Source organism: Artemia sp. Qi Xiang Cuo, chromosome 1, assembly GCF_049724085.1.
Source record: "Artemia sp. Qi Xiang Cuo chromosome 1, ASM4972408v1, whole genome shotgun sequence".
NCBI classification, from domain to species: domain Eukaryota; kingdom Metazoa; phylum Arthropoda; class Branchiopoda; order Anostraca; family Artemiidae; genus Artemia; species Artemia sp. Qi Xiang Cuo.
Genome location: NC_142794.1, coordinates 18076047 through 18098968, shown reverse-complemented (window position 1 = coordinate 18098968; position 22922 = coordinate 18076047). Strand labels below are relative to the sequence as shown.

The 22922-nt window shown below is 35.9% G+C and overlaps 1 protein-coding gene across 2 annotated transcripts in view; it reads right to left on the bottom strand.

Moving 5' to 3' along the window:
* Window positions 1–22922, bottom strand: part of LOC148956066 (tonsoku-like protein) — a 252279-nt gene that overhangs the window by 71704 nt on the left and 157653 nt on the right. For both annotated transcript variants that reach the window (XM_089092042.1, XM_089092127.1), the window contains 3 exons: window positions 21928–22106; window positions 20056–20234; window positions 3112–3249 (listed from right to left, as the gene is read on the bottom strand). In XM_089092042.1, the coding sequence (XP_088948168.1) occupies window positions 3112–3249; window positions 20056–20234; window positions 21928–22106 (496 nt within the window). The remainder of the gene's footprint in view (window positions 1–3111; window positions 3250–20055; window positions 20235–21927; window positions 22107–22922) is intronic.

Sequence of the window (22922 nt, the reverse complement as noted above, 5' to 3'; positions counted from 1 at the left end):
TAGCTGCAGCATTTTATTGGGGGAGGGGGGGCAAGGGACACGGGCTATATAATAATTTGTTCTCTCCAAATTATAAGGGGAACTAACCCCTAGCCCCCATACGACACCCCTGGTTATACTAAATTGACCCGCAAGGGTAAGTCAACAGCTAGGCAGCTAGACTTGAAGTACAATGCACAGTGAAAATGATATCCGATTGTATTGATTAAGTGGAAACTTGCATAGCCACATATTTCTTTTAAAAGAAAGGAAAGGAAGAATGGATATATTTAATTTTTGATGAAAAAGACCTTCCTATGCAGTTATATAGTTTTCAGTAGTGGTCGACGCGAAATTTAAAGAAAGTTGGGTAAAATATCAGCAACAAAACAAGCTAAAAACATAAGACACACAACAGCTTAAGAGAGTGCAACTTCCGTTTGAAGGCAGGGTTGCCACCTTTAATAATGTATCACTGTTTCTAGTGATATTTTATATTGTTAAAAAAAATCACTAAATCAACACACAAATCACTAGATTATTGAACAAATCGTTAAATTAATAAAAGAATCACTAAAATCTAGTGATTTTTTCACCGGGTGGCAACCCTACTTGAAGTTCTTGGTGTCTTCGCCAATTGGCAAATTGCTAATGCAAGCTCGGTCAACTTGTATTATCATTAATAGCCCAAAATAAAATTAAGCTCGTACAAATTTAGTAACTTGACTACGGAGTGTTCGCAAAGAAACTTTTAAATTATTTGATCACACTTTTTTCAGAATAACTTTTCAAGTAATAAGACTTCGCGCTCTCAGTTCACGAAGTTGATCTGAGGAAGTGGTATAGATTTTAATAGTTAAAAATAACCTTTAAAAAGTTGTCAGGGAAAGGTCCCTTTGTCTCGCATACCTTCTTCTATATTTTCTGCTTAAAAAAGGGGATTAGAGGAGGAGACACTGAGTAAAAGGAAAAAGGGGGACAATATGCAGTGCAACCAACCTAGTTAGGTCGATCTGGCTCTGAGCCAGGTCCTTGATAATGTGCAACCCCATAATGATCTTTCTTAGAGTTTGTTATGATGATAAATTGGGACTGGATGGTTACAAATGCTTTGAAAAAGGAGATAAGTTGAACGCAACAGCTATAACTACAACAATATTTTAATTATGAGAATTACGATGAAAAGAAGAGCTAAATAGAATAAACCTTTAAGCAAAATAAATGAAAAGGGTATTTTATGAAAAGCATACAAATAATATATAGAATAAGCATATGAACTGCAGAGTAAACAGTTGAATATAATAAGTAAGAATGCAGAAGAAACAAAAGAACAGTAGGATAATAGAAGAAATGGCAAAGAAGGGAGGAAAAAACATGGCAAGAGTATTAACAAGGCTCAGTTGAGAGTAAACACTTAGTGCAGGATGTCATAATTAGAGCTTTTAGAGCTGATTAGACAATTACACACAAATGATTAGAGCCAATTAGCCCCGCGTAATTAGCTGGCTGAAACCCGGAACTTTTAGGTACAGTACTGTTGGTTTTAGCAATGCAGCTTTTGATTTGTAACTAACATCAACCATAATTTAGGAAAGCAACATTTGAAACCAGAAAGGCGAACAAACTTGTGGAGTGATATTTGTAACTGATAAATTAGTTTATTATCACCAGGGTTAAGTTGTTATAGCTGTTATATTAAAACTTCACAGCAGAGCAATATGGTGAATAATAGCAGACTGCCATCTATTTTTATAAATTAAGAATTAATTTAGATGCCACTAGAAATATTGTCACAATCAGAAGTTTGGGGTCTAAAAAGCATACCATTTTCTCCTCAGAAAATATCTTTTTCGCATTCCTGAGGTAAGCCTACAAACACAAAAGCGAAAAAGAAATATTTGTACAAGCCTGAGTGCAACCCTGCGCAAAAATCCTGGTTGCAATTCGGAACTTTTAGATATGGTGCCGCTAATTTTAAAGATGCAGCTTTTGATTTCTGAGCAATACTAACCATAATTTATAAAAAAAAAAAAAAATAGAAACGAGAAAGGCAAGTGAATGTGCAGAGTAATACAATTGTAACTGATCAAGTAATTTATTATTTTCATTATTAAATTGTTATGGTGCAACATCCGCAGTAGGGAAAATTACTGAAAAATAGCAAACTGTCCTCTATTTCTCATGAATAAAGGATTAGTTTAGATTGACCCTAGAATGGTTTATGTAGCATAAAAGACAGAAAAAAATATGGAGGCCAGATGCGATCAGGTTTTTCCGTCGACCTAGATTCATTTTAATTTTTACAATGGAAAAATATAATAAATAAAGAAAACAAGAGAGATTCTAGGCTCTATTCTTTTTCTATCTCGATGCATAGCACCCCAACGTATCCACGATAATTGGTTTTAAGTTTAAAATCTTTTACCCTTTTTATTTTGGCCATGTCAGAAATTAATCCTTACTATTATAGGGGTATTATTAGGCGGATCCAAGGAAGGGTGGTTGGTGTGATGGCAGGGGGGATGGCAGTTACCATTCTCCAAGATTTAAAAATACCTATTTTTTACATTTTTATTAAAAAAAACTGTCTCTTTCCATCTTTTGAAACATAACTTATTTTTGTAACTTCTTAAAAAATCAAAGGGAAATTCTTGATTCCCCCCTTTATTTCTTGCAAACTAAGCCCCTCACCTGGGAAAACTTAGAGAAAAACAAAAACAATTTTAAATGTTTGGTCCTAAAAACATACTTTTATGGCAGTATTATACTCCATGGACATTGCACTCTGTTACCAACCATTAAGCCCCCCCCTGCTTATGACTGCGGTTTTTACCACCATCACCTTATCTTATGCCTCGATTAACCATCAAACCCTATGACCAACTCACCCTTTCCTTTCGAGGGTTAGCAACATACGTATTGTACAATATCTCAATAATAAAATTGAAGAGAAAAAAAAATCCCTAAACTTCCGGATTTTTACAAGTCTTACAAAAAGTTTCTGTACCGATCATATAACACACTTTTTTTTATATTCCTTCCCGCAAGAAACCTGCGTATGTACACGACTCCGAAGTGTAGTTAGTAGCCTATAAGAAAAATTGGCTTGAAAATTAAACGAAAAAAACTTACTTGTAGCAAAGGAACTGCGCTGAGCGACGACTGTTGGAGGTGTGTGGCAAAAAATTTCAGGCCAACAACAGTGAGACCCGAAGATTTAAAGTTGAGACGTCTCAAGTTTGGCATATTTTGAAATGCAGATACAAGAGCCTATAAAGAAAACTCATAAGCATATGGAAAGCAATCCCTTTCTAGACGAGCTTTCTCTAAAGTAACAAATCGTCATTAGATAAGCTAGCTGTTTCAGAGATGAACAGGAAACAAGCAATGTTAAGACTCAACGCTGATAATTTTAAAGTGGAATAAAGATTCGAATTCGAATTTCTGTGTAGAAGTGATTCGTCAATACAACAACAAATGATGTATCCAGGATGTGTTTTTCTTTGTGTCTGTGTGTTTTTTCTTTGCCAGGGTGATCGTATCAAAACCAATGGTCATATAAGATCGGGAGAGGGCTCGTTCGAACATAAATTACAGTTCTAGTTCCCAGTTTTGTGACCAGACGATTAGAGGGCAACTGGATTCCCCCTCTCCCTCCCATGCTCCTTTTTTCTCAAAGTCATGTGAGAAAAGCTTTGAGATACTTATTTTGATCAGCATAGTTGAAAAATGTAGTATCATGCCTCTGGGCATGACATTACCCTGTAGGTCCCTGAAGAAAGGGTTGTAAGTAATGAAATTTGTTCAGTGTTTATACGTGTACTATATTTTATTGCGAAGTAAACAGATATTTTTAGGGGAGAATGAACTTTATTTGGGGGGGGGGGAACTTACTGTGGGAAGATTTTCTAATGGAAGAATTTCCGTCGCGAGGGAAGTTTCTGGGGAAGAACTTTAAAAGGGAAACTATACACAGGATTGGGGGAATTTACTATAATTCTTTTTTTTATTTACTTTCTCTTTAGCAGTTCAATTTTATGTGGAGACATTCCGGAAAAATTGCCCAGGGAAAATTTTCAAAGGAATTGAGATTGTCTGGCGGATTTTTCCTTTGGGGGATTTTTTTGCGGGAGAGATTCTCCATGTGGGGAATCTCACGTGGGACAAAGTTTCCATTGAGACATAGTGAGGGGAGAATTTCAAGGAAAATTTTCTGCGGAGGGAGGATTTCCAGTATAATTTGAAAAACAATTAGAAACTAAAAGAAGAACACGTCTTTTTTCAAACGTGTCTTTTTTTCAACTGTAGGCTTAAAAATAATTTTCCAGGCGGAATTGTCCACAAGAAGTTTTTTTTTTTTGGGGGGGGGGGGATTTTCAGTAGGGATGGAATTGTCTGGGGATGGGAGATCTTACGTGGAAGGAACTTTCCAAGGTGGAATGTTCTTGGGGTGGATTTTCCAAGAAGCGAAAAGGTGGATTTTCTGGCACTATTTTAGAAACAATCAGAAATTAAAAAAAACTGTTTTTTTCCACAAAAAGTAAGGAGCAATATTAAAACTCAAAACAAACAGAAATTATCCCGTATATGAGGGCAAATCCCCCTCCTCAATACCCCGCTGTTTACGCTAATTTTAACTTTTTGTCCGAATTATTTAAGAACAACTCTTGAAACACAAGAGTAGTCTAATCAGACTAAGGACATTGTTAAAATACAAAAAGAAACTTTGGCTTGAAGAGCAAGGTATTAACGAGGGATTATCCCTCTCATATACGACACAATTTCTGTTATTTTAAGTTTTAGCGTTGGTCCTTACTTTCAGTTGAAAAAAAAACAACAAAACGATTTTTAATTTAATTACTGGAAGGCTGAACCAATTGTCAGGGAAAAATATTGTTAAGTTGCTGATTGAATAGCCAAAAATAGCCAGTAGCTTATTTTTCTTTACCCTGAGCCCGAGTAATTCCAAATCATGTTTTTTTCTAATATCCGTATATCTAATAAAAGTTTTTTTTTTGTATTTTATCCAAAATTTGGAGAAAAAACTCTTTAAATACGAATTTTGTCATTGGATTTTGCCAAAGCGAAAGTTAATCTGAGAAAATAACTGATCAGAAATATCGAAATCGATACATCGAATATCAAAAGTAAAAATATCGATATATCGTTTAATCGAGTTATCGCCTAAAACTATATAATAGTATTATGCCTTGAAATGAATTAAAAAATCATTTTAAACTCATACAAGCACTGCGGCATAGTTCCCTTATACCGTGCGGGATTGAACCTGGGAACCATGACTTTGTAGTCCGGTTCCTTCCACTACACTCGCATAAGCGTAACTATTTTTATTATTATTTTAAGACTTTATGCTAATTGGAAGAATCATTATTTGCTGGGTTAAAGCTTCACTTTTCAATTATGTCCACAGATAGTAAAAAGTTCGACAATGTTGTTTAAATACTACTACTACTACTACTAACAACTCACCGCAGCACCAAGCCGCCTGAGGCCAACACAGCTACGCACGCTCCTCCTCCACCACAATCTATTCAAAGCCTCCCTTTTTAAACCCGCCCACAAAGTTCCCATTTCCTTTAAATCTTTCTTTATGACGTCCTCCCAACCCAGACGGGGACAACCAGCTTTCCGTTTAGCCCTAGATGGTTGGCCGAAAAGAACAATCTTCGGCAATCTGTCATCCTTCATCGGCACAACGTGCCCTAACCACCTCAACCTTTCTTTCATTATAGCCCTAGGGAGCTGTATTGAACCACATTTTTCTTATAGCCTATTGTTTGAAATACAGTTAGTCAGCCGGGTACCCAGAACAATCCTTAAGCAATTTCTCTGGAAAACATCTAGCAAATCTTCATCCGCTTTTTGGAGCGTCCATGCTTCAGAGCCATATTTGACCACTGTCATCACTGTAGCTTCTAATATTCTAATTTTGGTTTGCAGAATTATCTTCCTATTCTTCCCGACTTTTTTTAACTGTGAAAAAACACCCTGAGCCTTGGCTATTCTATTTTTAACATCTTCACTGCTCCCACCATCTTTACTAATAATACTACAAAGGTAAGTGAAGCTGCCCACCTGATCAATCTTTTCATTGCCCAACGTTACCATTTCATCTTCACTTATTCCTAGCCTTAGTGACTTAGTCTTCCTTACATTAATTTTCAGACCAATTCTAGCACCCTGAACTCGCAAAACCTCCAAAACTTCATTTATTTTGCTCACACTTTCATCTAGGATGCTTAAATCATCAGTATAATCCAAGTCCAGGAGACTTTTCCCTCCCCATTTGATTCCGTGGTCTCGCATTGCCTTTTCTGTGCTCCTTAGAACAAAGTCCATCAAAATAATCCATATAAAGAGGGATAGAACACAATCCTGCTTAACTCCTGATTTAATACAAAACCAGCTACTAACCTGATTTCCTACCTTAACCGCTGCAGTGTTATTCTAGTAAATAGCACTAATCACTTTAATGTATTTTTCTGGTATACCACACAAGGATAAAACCTTTACTAAAGCTCTTCTATCAGCTGAATCAAACCCTTGTTCATCATCTATAAAACTGAGGATCAAAGGTGTTTGAAAACTCAGGCACTTCTCAATTATTAGCCTATGAGTGAAAATTTGGACGACACATCCTCTACCTATCCTAAAACCGCACCACTCTTCTCTTAAAACTTTGTCTACGGCATCTCTCAGTCTAAAAAGTATCATATTACTAAGTAATTCGCTACCTACAGAGACCAGACTAATGCCTTGATATTTACCACACTCACTTTTATCACCTTTCTTTTAAAGTGGCTTAATTAAGGTTTTCCTAAAATTGGTAGGAACTTCCCCTTTTTCAAAGATCATATTCATAATCTTCAGTAACTTATTTCTAACCTCAGAGCCACCATATTTAAGAAACTCATTTACTACCCGATCAGCACCTGGAGCCTTATTATTCTTTAATCCTTTTAGTACTGTTGCTATTTCCTCCTCCCAAAACAAATCTTCCTTCACATCCAAGGTATCACAAACTTTTTCATTTTCCTCTATATTTTTTCCTGCAACTCTATCTCGGTTAAGCAAGTTCTCAAAATGTTCGGCCCATCTCTCTTTAGTTTTTTCCTTATCGCTAATTGCAACCCCATTCCTATCTTTAACTGGGACAAGTCCAGATTGACAACTCCCTCTCAATTTGTTAACGTGCCAGTACAATATTTTACTATTATGCCGTCTAGCTGCATCTTACAGATCCTCGGCAATTTTATCCATGGCCTCCACTTCACACCTCCTTAGTTCATAGTTTAGATGGAACTCCTTTTTTTAATAGTTTCTTTTGTAAATACTTATTACTGAAATTATAATTGTAATTGATTTGTTTTTGGAGAACAAAGGAAAGAAACATTTATAGACATCGAAATTGAAGAACTTAACAGAAAGTCCCTTTACAGAAAAAAAGAACAGAAATTACTACAAACGGCAGTTTAGCTACTAAATATCTTGCATAAATACTATTTATCAAAACAAACACTAATTGTGTATATATTTATGTCTTTATTTATCCATGAGTTTTTTCTCGAAAACGGCTCCATATTTTTTTCGGAAAAGTTGGTATCCAGGGATTTTCTGGCCTAAAAAAACAGAACGATCTATATAGGTCAGAAGTTTGAGAAAATTCGTTTAGAGCCTTAATTTTGGAAGAAAAAAATTCATGCGAATGACGTTATATTTATGAATACATTTCAAGAGCATACATACGTCATATTTGCCACCGTGGTGGTTTTATCGTTTTTAGTGCCTATGATGCACAAAAAACATATGACTGAAAAGGAAAATCATAAGATTCAAGTCATATTTGTAAGTAAATTTCAGAAAAAACAAATCCCCCCCCCCAGGAGTGAAAGTGTCTTTTTGTATTTATGACGCATGCGTTATAAAAAAGTCTAAAGTGATGATAAACGAAAATGAAAAAAAAAGAAATATACAGTCATAATACTTTGGAGCAAGTTAAAAATGAAAATGAAAAGCAAAGACAAACGCGGTTAGAAAACATGCGACACCGAGCATGTGAACAATTCAAAAATAGAAATGCAGACCAGCCTGGCAACAAGAATCAAAACGTGACAAAATTGAAAATCATGGTGAGGATGATTGGGTTTGGGATTTTGACATGGATAAGGACATCAACGCCTACCATACCTTTGTTAAAAAAAACAAAGGTTCAGTGATATGTATTTCATAATGACGAAAGACAAGCGGAGGTCAAATGAACCAATCAAATTGAAAATGATGAGGAATTAAAAGAAACAAAGGTCGGGCGATAAAACACAAGAGCCCATTTGGACATCATGTCATCAAGAGAAGGCTCAAATTGTCTGTTTTTAAAAGACAAGCGACAATGAGCATCCATATATAGAAGCCTGCCGTGTGCCAAATGCCGGGGCCCAGCAATATATATATATATATATATATATATATATATATATATATATATATATATATATATATATATATATATATATATATATATATATATATATATATATATATATATATATATATTTATATCACAGGCAGCGCAATAGCGCTGCCTAAATAAATAACGATGTTGGCACAACGTATTATTTATTTTCTGTTTTCTTAAATAACAGGGCACTTCGTAAGGAGTTGTCGTAGAAACTTGGAAAAGGGCTCATTCGATTGGAAATTGGAACGGCTAGTGCCCTTTTGAATATTCGAAAGTGACTGGAAGGCAACTAACACCCCTTCCACGACCGCCATTTCCCCAAACACATCCAATAAAAATGTGAGATAGCCATTTTGTTCAGCGTAGTTGATTTCCAGATAGCAATTATGTTTTTGAGGAGGGCACTCCCCCACAGGCCTCAGGGCAAGGGTTTTAAGTTATGCCCAGGGGGCATATAATAACGATGTTGGCACAATGTGTTATTTCATATTTTTTTTCCTTCAGAGCAGGGCACTTTGTATCGACGAAGTTGTTGTAGAAACTTCGAAAAGGGCTCAATCAATGTTCTGGCCTTGGGAAGGCATAGGGGTTTGGAGCCCTACTCATGTTAATTTTTGCTCGTTTTGAATTTGACTCGGTTATTTACTGTAATTTCTGTTCGTTTTGGGTTTTATTTAATTATCGATGCTGATTTGTGGTAGTTTCACGCTTGGTAGATTATTTGATTTTATTTTTGCTCATTTTTGGTTTAATGGAGTTCTTTACTTTTTTTTAAAAACTTAAGTTTTTATTAATAAATATACATATATATATATATATATATATATATATATATATATATATATATATATATATATATATATATATATATATATATATATATATATATATATATATATATATATATATATATATATATATATATATATATATATATATATATATATATATATATATATATATGACAAATGAAACTCAGAGAGGAGAGAAAGTAACAAAATGAAAAATAAAATCAAAAAGGGTGAAAAAACGAGGATTTTGTTAGCCAGTGAAAACTATACATAAATATAAATATATATATTTATATAAACTATATAAACTATATATATATATATATATATATATATATATATATATATATATATATATATATATATATATATATATATATATATATATATATATATATATATATTTATACCTTTCTGGCCTAAAAAAATATGAAAAAACGTTTTGGTAATGAGATATACATAAAATAATCAAGTTTTAATGCAACACACTTACATAATTCATTTCATCCATAATTCTAAATCATCTATTTCATCTAAATCATTTCATTTCATAACTCAATTTATTACATAATTTCTCAACCTGAGAAATTCATTACGAATTTTGCGACAATCGATATTGTGTCAAAAGGTTTTTATTCAATTTGAGGGTTACATCAGTTGTTTTGGTTGCTTGGCTTGAAATCTTGTACTATTCCACTGCCTAGCTTGTGATTTTCGGGATTGTTGAGGTGGAAGATTTTTTTTTGTGCTTTTTTTTTCTCCCCAGCTTTCCTGATTATGGATCCTTATGGGAGAACCTATGTTGAAGTGCTTTTTTAATAAATTTCTGTTTGATAAATAAATGAATATATTCTAAAAATTTTGTCAAAATATACAAGTAATAGACTTAAAGCTCGTACAATGAAAATCACAAATTTGTTGCAGTACTGTCTTACCCCATACCCCCTGAATACGGTCTTGTCATAAAAAACTTGTGCAGTGACGAAAAGAACCACAATCTACAGAGTATTCATATAACCCCTTTCATCAAACCATAACCATAGTTAACGTAACCATAACGTGTCGGTTACACTGCGTTACGTAACCGTAACGTAACCATAACGTGTCATTAAAGGAGTGAAGAAAAAAAAATTGTACTGTTAAAGACAAAGGACAGCAAAAATCAAAACGAGTCAAAATGAAAGTGAAGAAGAAGGAAATATTACGTTAGAAGAACGAGGCCTTCACGATCTTTGACGTTAACAAAATATACCGCGAAACCCATTAGAAACCTACAAAGGTGCCATAAATTACACAACGGTTTATTAGATGTCATTGGGAACCATCAACGTTATATGTGCTCCCTGGGGAGCCCTCGATTTTCCCAAGGAAAGAGTAGCAAACAAATATGACTCATTTGGAGGTTGCTACTTATAACGAGAATCAATATATGCAAACCTACCACATGCTAAGTTAGGGGCCAGGTTTCGAAATTGGCTACATTGTTGTTTTTTTCTTAACTAACAAATACACATTTCTGGCAACTAAAAAGATCTAAAAAGATTGCTATTCAAAGGAAAGACTTGTATTTTTCCCAGGATTGCTGTACCGAACCTATGGTGACACCAACATTTTGCCGACGATACTATAGCACACTCAGTCCATCCCAAAACACGACGACCCAACACGAACCTCCCTTCCCAGCAGATGAGTCTTTATAAAATCGAAAAGTGGTCTGATACATGGACGATCAACTTAATGCATCAAAACAAAGGAGCTTCTTATTACCCGATCAAAGGTGCCATGTGAACGTCCCAGTTTCATTTTCAAAAATGAAACTGTAAAGAGAGTCGACAAGCTTCGTCTACTGGGGATTCATTTCTTCACCGACCTCTCTTGGAATAACCACCTTGATCGGGTGGGAACCTCATGCGCAAGAAAACGCGGAGTTACTCTTCGCTGCAAAAAACATCTTCGATCCAGCTCGATTACCCCACTTTACAAGTCCTGTATCAGACCCACAGCTGAATATGAATGTCCGCTATATGCTTGTGTCACAAAAATACTGTTAGCACCACTCCAGAAAATCCAAAATAGGGCAAACAAAGCGGGCTGCGCCTCTACACATGACGTGTCAATGAAAGTTTTTTACAAGTGCATGAATTCGCCTGCCTAAAAAGAGCTCTCTCGCATTGTTCTCCCCTTTGTCCAACCGAAAAGGCAGACGCATCACTCAGCTCGGTCCAATTATCTAAAGGAGGACACACCAAGAACCGAGACTTGAGGAAAAGCTTCATCCGGCGCTGCGCTTCTATTTGGAACTATCTTCCTAGGGATGTTATTCCTGCAAACCCCACTGTTCACTCCTTCAAAATAAAGTTTAAAAGACATTTAAAACCTCGAGGTTTCAAAAAAGGTTTTTGAATAAAGGCATATCAGATACTTTTAAGTACCTGGCACCATGAATATAGGACTATTAATAGTAATAATAATGAAAATAAATATATATACAAGCCTGCCACGTAGCCATGCCGGGCCTGGCGTTGAAACCATCTACATAGCTTTTTTTTCTTAAAACAGGCACATTGACATTTCTGGCCACAAAAACGATCTAAATAGGAAACAACTTTAAGGAAGAATACGTATTTTTTCCAGGGTTGTTTTATCGAACCTGTGGTGACGTCGTGACAAGATAAAGAGACTCGTATTATCTGCATTTAGAAGAAAATAAGAGTGGATTTGAGCATCTCTTATGATGACTCGGATTTACAGACATGGAAAAAGAAAAGCTAACAATTCTATTGCAGAAACTATTTTAAACTGTTATTCCAGAGACCACGACAGCTTAAAATTCTAGCACAGTCATTGGTTAATTTGTAATATTTGAGTGGAAATTCAACAATATTTAGGAATCTAAGACTACTATAGAAACATTACTACTACTACCACTAACAACTCACTGCAGCACCAAGCCCCCTGAGGCCAACATAGCTTTGCACGCTCCTCTCCGATTACAGTCTATTCAGAGCTTCCTTCTTTACACCCTCTCAGAAAGTTCCAACTTCTTTTAGATCCTCCCTTACGACCTCTTCCCACCTCACGCAAGGCAGTCTTTTGTTTGGCTCTTGACGGATGGCCGGAAAGGAATATGAATGGATCATCCCTTCCCCCTTTTCATCGCAAATTAAAATCCTTTCTCTTTTTCGTACTGACAGAAATTTCCTCTAGAAAACATCAGTGCTACAGGCGAATTATTTTCCCCTTCGACCTGATGCAAAACCTACTAGCATTACTACTACTAACATCTTACTTCAGTAACAAGCCACCTGATACCAATACAGCTATGCACACTTCTCCTCAATGACAATCTATTCAAAGCCTCCCTTATTAAACCCTTCTAAGTAGTTCCTATTTCCCTTATATATTTCCTTATGACATTCTCGCACCCCGTTCGGAGGCGACCTGCTTTTCGTTTGGCCCTAGACGGCTGTCCAATAAAGAATATCTTGAGCAATCTACCATCCTTCATCCACAGAACATGCCCATGCCATCTCAACCTTTCTCTCATTATAGCCCAAGAAAGTGGGATTGAACCATATTTTCTGTACAGCTTACTGTTTGAAATATGGTCAGTAATCCGGGTACCCAGAACAATCCATAAGCAATTTCTCTGGAAAACATCTAATAAATTTTCTTCCAATTTTTGGAGTGCCTATGCCTCAGAGCCATATTTGACCACTGTCATCACTGTCAACCCCTGGAACAAATCTTACACCAAAGTGATCCCGAAGAAATACCCGCCAAAATCATGCGATGACTTAAGGCCTATCTCGCTGACTTCCTGCATGGCCAAGGTAAAAGAGACCTTTGTTGCAAGACTGCTGATGAGTGATATAGAACCAAATATAGACCCTTTCCAGTACGGATGCCTCAGGGGCTCCAACACGTCAGTGTACTTAGTGCGTCTGTATGACGACATTCTATCGTGGCTCGAGAAAGGGAAAATCTTCGTAGACTTGGCCCTCGCTGATTACAGAAAAGTCTTCGATCTCATCAAACACATTATCGCTCTCAATAACCTAAGTAAAATGGGCGCCAAAGGTGACTCGCTGCGTCTAGTCGCTGATTTTCTTTCCCAGCGGGAACAGTGCGTTTTCGCTCTTAGCGAAGACGATTCAAATTATGCATTTCTCCCAATCCCTTGCGGTGCCCCTCAGGCCACTAATCTAGCCGGAATTATTTTCCTCGCTGTGATTAAATTCATCCTGCGTACTTTCAACGACGTATACAAATTCGTTCATGATCTGTCATTCTTAATGAAATAACTGCTAGAAGGCCAATGAGCGATCCCCCTTTTTGATCTTAGTATACCCACGGTTTTCCAGCATGAATGCAAGCAAGCTAGCCTTACCCTGAATGAGCAGAAGTGCAAGGTGTTGTGTTTCAACCCACTTAAATCGGTCATTCAGGGGCCCCCTACCTTGTTTAAAACAGTTGGCAGTGAATTTTGGGGGTTCTCCGTTGAATGCAAGTTCAACAACCACATAAGTGACCTTGTGCGAAAAGAGTATGCAGTGCTGCAGTCACTGATTAAACCTGAAGCGATTCGGGTTCAGTGTGAATTGCGTGAAGCTTGCCTTCAAGACTTATATCCTACCCATCATTGAATATGCGTGCCCAGTGTGGGGCCCTAGTTTACAGTTGAGTGCTGGGATGTGTCGAGATATTGAAGCTATCGAAATACTGACTTGTAAGATTATGCTGGGTCAGGCCTTCACTACTTATGACAATGCGCTTAAGGTTCTTGGCCTCGAGTTCCTTTTTAAACGCCGTCAGAGACTGATTTGCCAGTTCGGCCAATCCCTACTCCGTAGCAGCAAACACAGGACGATTCTACCCCCCCTAGCCCCCGTTACGTCCTGTACCCGGAGACAATACAAGCACAACCCAGTGACGTGCCGTACGACTCGCTACCAGCATTCCTTTGTCCCCTTTTTTACAGACATGGTCAACAAATCCTAAGAAAAGTAATATGGTTTTATTCATTTTTTGTTGTTGTATTTGTTATTTAACTTTGTCGTATTTGTAAAAACCCTCGGTAGTAGTGCTTTTAGCGCTAAAAAGAGTAAGTTTAATAAAATATGTCTATGTCTATGTCTAGCTTCCAGTATTCTAATCTTGATTTGCAGACTTATCTTCCTATTCTTCCAAACTTTTTTTTTAACTGTGAAAAAACACCCTGAGCCTTGGCTATTCGACTTTTAACATCTTCACTGCTCCCACCATCTTTACTAATAATACTACCAAGGTATGTGAAGCTGTCCACATGATCAATCTTTTCGTTACCCAACGTAACCTTTTCATCTTCACTTATTCTTAGCCTTAGCGTCTTCTTAAAACTAATTTTGAAACCAATTCTAGCAGCCTGAGCTCGCTAAACCTCTTAAACCTCATTCATTTTGCTCAAACTTTCATCTAGGATTCTTAAACCATCCGCATTATCTAAATCTAAGAGAGTTTTACTTCCCAAATTGATTCCGGGTTATCTCATTGACTTGGCTGTAGGACAAAGTCGATCAAAACGATCCATTATGAATGGGGGAAAGGACGCAACTCTGCATAACTCCTGATTTAATACAAAACCAAGTACTACCCTCATTTCCAACCTTAACCACAGCAACATTATCCTCGTACATAGCGCAAATCACTTTAATATATTTATCTGGTATACTATACAAGGATAAGACCTTTCTTAAAGCTCTTCTATCAGCTGAATAAAACGCTGACTCATAATCAATAAGACTGAGAACTGAGAGGGTTTGATGAATCAGGCACTTCTTAATTATTAATGTAAGAGTGAAAATTTGGTCAACACATCCTCTTCGTTTCCTAAAACCATACTGTTCTTCCCTCAAAACTTTATCTACAGCATCTTTAAGTCTAGAAAGTATCATCATACTAAGTAATTTTCTTCTTATAGAAACCAAGCTAATGCCCCTATAATTACCACAATCACTCTTATCACCTTTCTTATAAAGGGGTTTAAAATGTTTTCCTAAATTTGTTAAGTGCTTCCCCTTTTACTTCTCAAGAAATTCACTATCGAGACTATCAAAAATACAAGCGAGTAAACTTTCATAATTCTGTTTACTTCCTCCTTATTATACCCCTCTCATCAGAAATTACAAACACTTAATACAAAACTCTTTGTCAGAGCACGCTTTCTAAAGCACACTCTTCAAAATAAGTAAAGTTAATAAATAAAGTTAATGAAGTTAATAAGTAAACAATAAAACTTACATGACGCAATAGGCCTTAGAACTTTTACGGTTAGCGGATGGGAATGAGGCAGTAGTCAAACACCTGTTTATAGGAATTTTCGTTAGTTTTGGGTTTGGCTTGAGTATAGAATTTAACTTTTATTCGTTTTAAGACTTATTTGTTCATCCATATCAGTATCTGTTATCTTTATGTTTGATATGGTCCTTTATTTATATTTCTGTTTGTTTAGAGTTTCATTTATTCTTTAATAGTAATTTCTGGTTGTTTTGGGTTTTAATTATTATTTGACTATATTTTTACTTTAGTTTTCTATTCTTTTTCTATTTTAAGTTGATTATGGCTTTTAACTTTGCTAAAAAGAAGTTCTTTTTCGGAAAGTTCTATTTCATTAATTTTAAAAAAAGAAGGGGGAATCCACTGACAATCTGGAAAATGGGAAAACTAAAAGCTGACATGGCAGTTATTGCAATTTTTTTTCGTCGACTTTATCCCTAGGGCATGTCGAATTTTTGCAAAAGATACAAAATTTCTAAACATTCGTTTTTACATATATATAACTAAATATAATAATAATAATTGAACAATATATGATAACTAAAAAGAATCCGCGAATTTTCTAGTGCCAGTCTGGGGTGCGGCTGTTCAATTTAAAATAACGAAAGAAAGGATCCAGCATCAAGCCAATGCTTAAAATCTGCTTGTCGTTGTTTGTGTTGCCATTAAGATCTTCTAGATATCCATCACCAGAATTTTCCTTCTGAAAGCAATGGTTTGAGATTTTGTCTCTTCAACGAACTTATAAAATAAGTGAAAATTGTTACCACAAAAAGAAGCAAAGTTTATAGCGTCGGATGATATGCCCCCAACCATACATTGCACTCAAGACCGAAGGCAGTGAATCAGGAAATCTGTACCTGCGCAACGCAGACCGTCGATTCGCATACGAAAAAAATAGCTAAAAAGTTAAGTTTAATTTCGAAAAATCAAATATACAAAGAAAACATATGTAGACCAATGGAGTGGAGACACAGTTTATATATCCTACAAAAATAATTTTTCTGTCGACTGAAATCGACTGTTCATTATAAACGTATGTTTGTTCAGATATTATAATAAAATGCAAAAAGGTTTCCGTTTATATTTCTGTCCTTGGAATTTAACTGTTATTGTTATTTATTAGGGCTGATAGAAAGTCCACAAGAGAAACCAGGAATTTCTATATCATTGGGAAATGCCTGAACACTATAAACGGAATGGAAAAACTGGTACATGGGAATACAGAATCCGTCAATTGCGTGTCATTAGGAGAATTCACAACGTCCATTTTGTGGCTCATCCCGAGTGCTTCTATTTGCGAGTGCTTCTGTATCATGTGAAGAATTCACCCTTTTTTGAAGATCTGAAAACAGTTGATAACATTTTTTTTATTCTACATACAAAAAAGAGAGCCTGGCTAATGGCCTTGGATTCGACGATAAACAGAGGTTCGATGCCATAGAAGAATCTGGATTGTCCAAAATGCCTTCTGTGATGAGAATACTCTTCGCATAGATTCTGGTTTTTGAAATCCTTCAGATCAAAAAGGTCTTTGGGAAAGATTAAAAAATCCTTTGGCAGAGGATTGCATTCGGAAGGCACGACGAATTAGTTTATCAGAAGATCTTGCAGTAAAGAGTGCTTATCGCTTTATTGCATCCAACTTAAATGCGATGTCAATATAAGGTCGAAACTTGTTTTTGGGCAGACCGATATAGCTTGGACCACATTGAGTCCAACAACAATGATCTAAACTTTCACTTTCTAGATTCTGGTGTGTCTGTCGCTACTAGGGATAGTATGTATCAGCTTCTGCAATGAAAACAGCTTGATGTTGTTGCCAATATTTTACATGCTTTCAATTATACTAATTATGTTGGAAAATTTATTTTCGTAGATGCCACCACCGCAATCCATGAAAATATTGAAAATGAAGAAGTCAATGTTAGTGATAAACAAATGTACCTGAGAATTACCATTCACATAGTACATACTTTCAACAAAGCCCATGAAAAAACTGAAGGAGGAAACAACAGTAACGATAACAACAGACACCTGACAATTACCATCCACATAGTGCATACCATTCATGTAATGTAACGTATAGATAAGGTTGAAAAAAAAGGAGAAAACAACAGCAATGATAAAGGTACATACCTGAAAATTACCATTCACATAGTAAATACTATCAACAAAGCCCATGAAAAAACTGAATGAGAAAACAACAGTAATGATAAAAACAGACACCTGACAATTACCATCCACATAGTGCATACCATACATGTAATGTAACGCATAGAAAAGGTTGAAGAAAAAGGGGAAAACACCAGTAATGACAAAGGTACGTACCTGAAAATTACCATTCACATAGTACATACTATCAACAAAGCCCATGAAAAAACTGAAGGTGAAAACAACAGTAATGATAAAAACAGACACCTGACAATTACCATCCACATAGTGAATACCATACATGCAATGTAACGCATAGAAAAGGTTGAAGAAAAAGGGGAAAACAACAGTAATGATAAAAGTACATACCTGAAAATTACCATTCACATAGTACATACTATCAACAAAGCCCATGAAAAAACTGAAGGAGGCAACAACAGTAATGATAACAACAGACACCTGACAATTACCATCCACATAGTGCATACCATACATGTAATGTAACGCATAGAAAAGGTTGAAGAAAAAGGTGAAAACAACAGTAATGATAAAGGTACATACCTGGAAATTACCATTCACATAGTACATACTATCAACAAAGCCCATGAAAATACTGAAGGAGTAAACAACAGTAATAATAAAAACAGACACCTGACAATTACCATCCACATAGTGCATACCATACATGTAATGTAACTCATAGAAAAAGTTGAATAAAAAGGGGAAAACAACAGTAATGATAAAGGTACATACCTGAAAATTACCATTCACATAGTACATGCTATCAACAAAGCCCATGAAGAAACTGAAGGAGTAAACAACAGTAATAATAAAAACAGACACCTGACAATTACCATCCACATAGTGCATACCATACATGTAATGTAACACATAGAAAAGGTTGAAGAAAAAGAGGAAAACAACAGCAATGATAAAGGTACACATACCTGAAAGTTACCATTCACATAGTACATACTATCAACAAAGCCCATGAAAAAACTGAAGGAGGAAACAACAATAATGATAAAAACAGACACCTGACAATTACCATCCACATTGTGCATACCATACATGTAATGTAACGCATAGAAAAGGTTGAAGAAAAATGGGAAAACAACTGTAATGATAAAGGTACATACCTGAAAATTACCATTCACATAGTACATACTATCAACAAAGCCCATGAAAAAACTGAATGTTACAACTACAGTAATGATAAAAACAGACACTTGACAATTACCATCCACATAGTGTATACCATACATGAAATGTAACGCATAGAAAAGGTTGAAGAAAAAGGGGAAAACAAAAGTAATGATAAAGGTAAAGATTTCGGGGGGGGGGGGGGGTTGGGAGGTCACAAAATAACGCATCCAAAATTGTTTTATACCCATTTTTGTCACGTTTTTACGAGTCGGACAAATATTTTTTTAGGGGGTTACCTGAAAATTACCATTCACATAGTACATACTATCAACAAAGCCCATGAAAAAAACTGAAGGAGGAAACAACAGTATTGATAAAAACAGACACCTGGAAATTACCATCCACATAGTGCATACCATACATGCAATGTAACGCATAGAAAAGGTTGAAGAAAAAGGGGAAAACAACAGTAATGATAAAGGTACATACCTGGAAATTACAATTCACATAGTACATACTATCAACAAATCCCATGAAAAAACTGAAGGAGGAAACAACAGTAATTATAAAAACAGACACTTGACAATTACCATCCACATAGTGCATACCATACATGTAGTGTAACGCATAGAAAAGGTTGAAGAAAAAGGGGAAAACAACAGTAATGATAAAGGTAAAGATTTCGGGGGGGGGGGGGTTGGGAGGTCACAAAATAACGCATCCAAAATTGTTTTATACCCATTTTTGTCACGTTTTTACGAGTCGGACAAATATTTTTTTAGGGGGTTACCTGAAAATTACCATTCACATAGTACATACTATCAACAAAGCCCATGAAAAAAACTGATCCCATGAAAAAACTGAATGAGACAACAACAGTAATGATAAAAACAGACACCTGACAATTACCATCCACATAGTGCATACCATACATGTATTGTAACGCATAGAAAAAGTTGAAGAAAAAGAGGAAAACAACAGTAATGATAAAAGTACATACCTGGAAATTACCATTCACATAGTAAATGCTATCAACAAAGCCCATGAAAAAACTGAAGGTGACAACAACAGTAATTATAACAACAGACACCTGACAATTACCATCCACATAGTGCATACCATACATGTAATGTAACACATAGAAAAGGTTGAAGAAAAAGAGGAAAACAACAGCAATGATAAAGGTACACATACCTGAAAGTTTTCGTCGCCAAGCTGATGTCCGGAAAAGTCGATCTCAGCAACCGTGGAATATAATTCGATGGCTTTAACGGCGGGAAGCAAAATATTCGGCTTCAAACTACTTCCTTTAATTCTGAGAATATTAGTCTGTTCCAGATCCTCCATTGCTTTCTTTATACTACTGTACGTAACTACAAAAATGAAAAAATTAAGCCTTTAATTTTAAATTAAAGCCAAAAATACTTCATTTAATTCTGATATTTATTGGTTCCGATGCTTTCACCGCTTTCTATATGCTAGTGTAAGTAACTACAAAATAAAAAATTGAAGTCTATAATTTAAATTGAAGCCAAATTTAAGAGCCAAACTTACTTCTTTTATTTCTTTAAATACGTTTTGGTTCCAGTTTTCCTTTTGATTTCAGTTTGCTACAGCGCATAAATAGAAAATTAAAAATTAAGTAGGATTGTGAAGTAAAAGTTAAAATTGTGAATTTTTTGCATATCCCTTTATCATCGAAATATACAGAAGTTTCAAATACATTTTCCGTTTTTGATATGTATTTTTCATCCATGTGCAAATCCAGCAACCCTTAATTGGTGGTCTTATATTGAAGGTTATTTTTTTAGCTAGCGGTTCGTTGAACAGACAGTGCACGATTTGACAGTTTGCAACAGATTACTTTTTGCTTTATTTCGAACTAACCTTTCATTAGCTTTTAACAATTAAACTACTGAAACATTAAAGATATCCTATTAATTTTTGCAGAAACTTATTCAAACCTGTGATGGTTTGAATAAGTTTATTCATGATTAAGTAAGTAAGTAAGTGAGTATGACGGGACAAGAACCTCAAGGTCCAAACAAGGGGTGCTGATCTCCATTCCGTGGTCATTCAGCAAGGAAATGCAATGGGGGGTTAGGCAGCCATCCTGTACTTTCGCACAACCTTCCTGCTTACACTCCTCAGATTTCTCCTGGTACTCATTTACAGCTGAATCGACTCTGGCTGAATTTAAAGAGTTGCACCACTGGCCCCCGTCCCGAACCCATTAACCGACCTTACCAGGGATCAAACCAGAACCCCTTGGGACAAAGAATTCTCAAACCAGCGCGCCAACCTCTTAAACAAGACAGGTTATCATGATTACTCTTTCCTTTATAAAATTTTGGAAATTACCCATTCAATAGACTCCAAAGTGTGTTTACAAAACAAGAATTTACACTTCAGTATAGGCTCCCCTTGAAAAACCGTTTTTACTTAAGAAGAAGACTCCAGCCGACAAACACACAAATATGTTTACAAAACATAAGCATACAGGGAGCATATATTTCTTCGCATTCCATATAAACAGTTATTTTTGTCTGTCTTCCGCCAAACACTTTATATGCTTCCCCATCAGAAGCATAAACATGAGGAGCTACAAATTGCCCACAAAAGTCTTTGTACTTTTGTGAAGGTATGACTCAGCAACGTGGCACCATGACACTTGGACTGAGTTCAACGGCACTTACATGATTTTTGAGAAGCACAAGTCTTTGTACTTTTGTGAAGGTTGGGCTAAGCATCATAGCACCACGGCACCTGGGCAGAGTTCAATGGCACTTACATGATTTTTGAGAAGCACAAAAGTCTTTATACTTTTGTGTTGAACTGACCACCGGGGCACCATGGCCCTTGGACTGAGTTCAACAGAACTTATAAACTTTTTGAGATGCACAAAAGTCTTTGTACTTTTGCGAAGGTTGGGCTGAGCATTATGTCACTTGGACTGAGTTCAAGGCACTTGCATACTTTTGAGAAGCACAAGTCTTTATAATTTTGTGAAGGTTGGACTGATCATCATGGCACCATGGCAATTGGACTGAATTTAATGGTACTTACATGATTTTTGAGAAGCACAAAAGTCTTTGTACTTTTGTGAAGGTTGGACTGAACACCATCTGAGTGGAATACCAGTTAGAAATTCACCATCCTTGACAACAACCGTAACAAGATCTTCTTTAGATAGGGATATTCCACCTTCTTTTTCAAGTGAAATGACGGGTCTTCGCTGAGCTGAACTAAAACGGTGAAATATAAAAGGTTTAGTTTAAATGTTGCTTTTGACAAATTCTGCTCAAGTTTCTTGGGGACACAAATTAGCAAGCCGTTCCATCGACCTTAGATCTAAAGAGACCCAACCCGGGCATGACAAAATTACTCTAATTCTACTCTAATAGGAGGCTCTTTCCAGTTTCGAATCTGAAAATTTTGAGCTAGATGCAGGGCCATTTCCAGGAGGGAGAGGTACCCAGCTTGAACCCTCCTTCCCTCCAAAATTTTTGTCTGACTAATAAAAACAAAACAAAAATACGTGTAAAATAATTTTATTTGCATTTTGTATAGTTTTTTTTTCAAAAATTTCCGAGATGACATTTTCAGAAGCAGAGTTAAAGCAGTTGAAATACAGCTTGGAATACAGCTAGCACAAGTGTATAACTTATTTCATACCTAATTTTTAAGGATGCTAAGGCTAGGCCATAACAAATTTGTATCATCATTAATTTTTGGTCGTAATTCATTATCATCATTTAGAAGTTATGCTGTAGATAAAAAGTATTGCATTGCAAAATTGAAGCTACAGTTTTGACTAGTAGTCCCCATACAATTATCTTCTTTTACAGTAAAATATTGGGTGTTGGATACAGTTAGGTCAGAGAAAAAAGGAAAATCAGATTTAAATAAATGAAAAATGTTGTCATTAAATGAAAATTTTGTTAATAGGCGAAAATTATATTAAGATTTGGCCATGGAATTTTCGGAAGCCAGGGGCAGGGTGCTAATAAAGATTTTGCCCCAGGCACAAGAGAGGCCAGAACCGCCACTGACCAACAAGC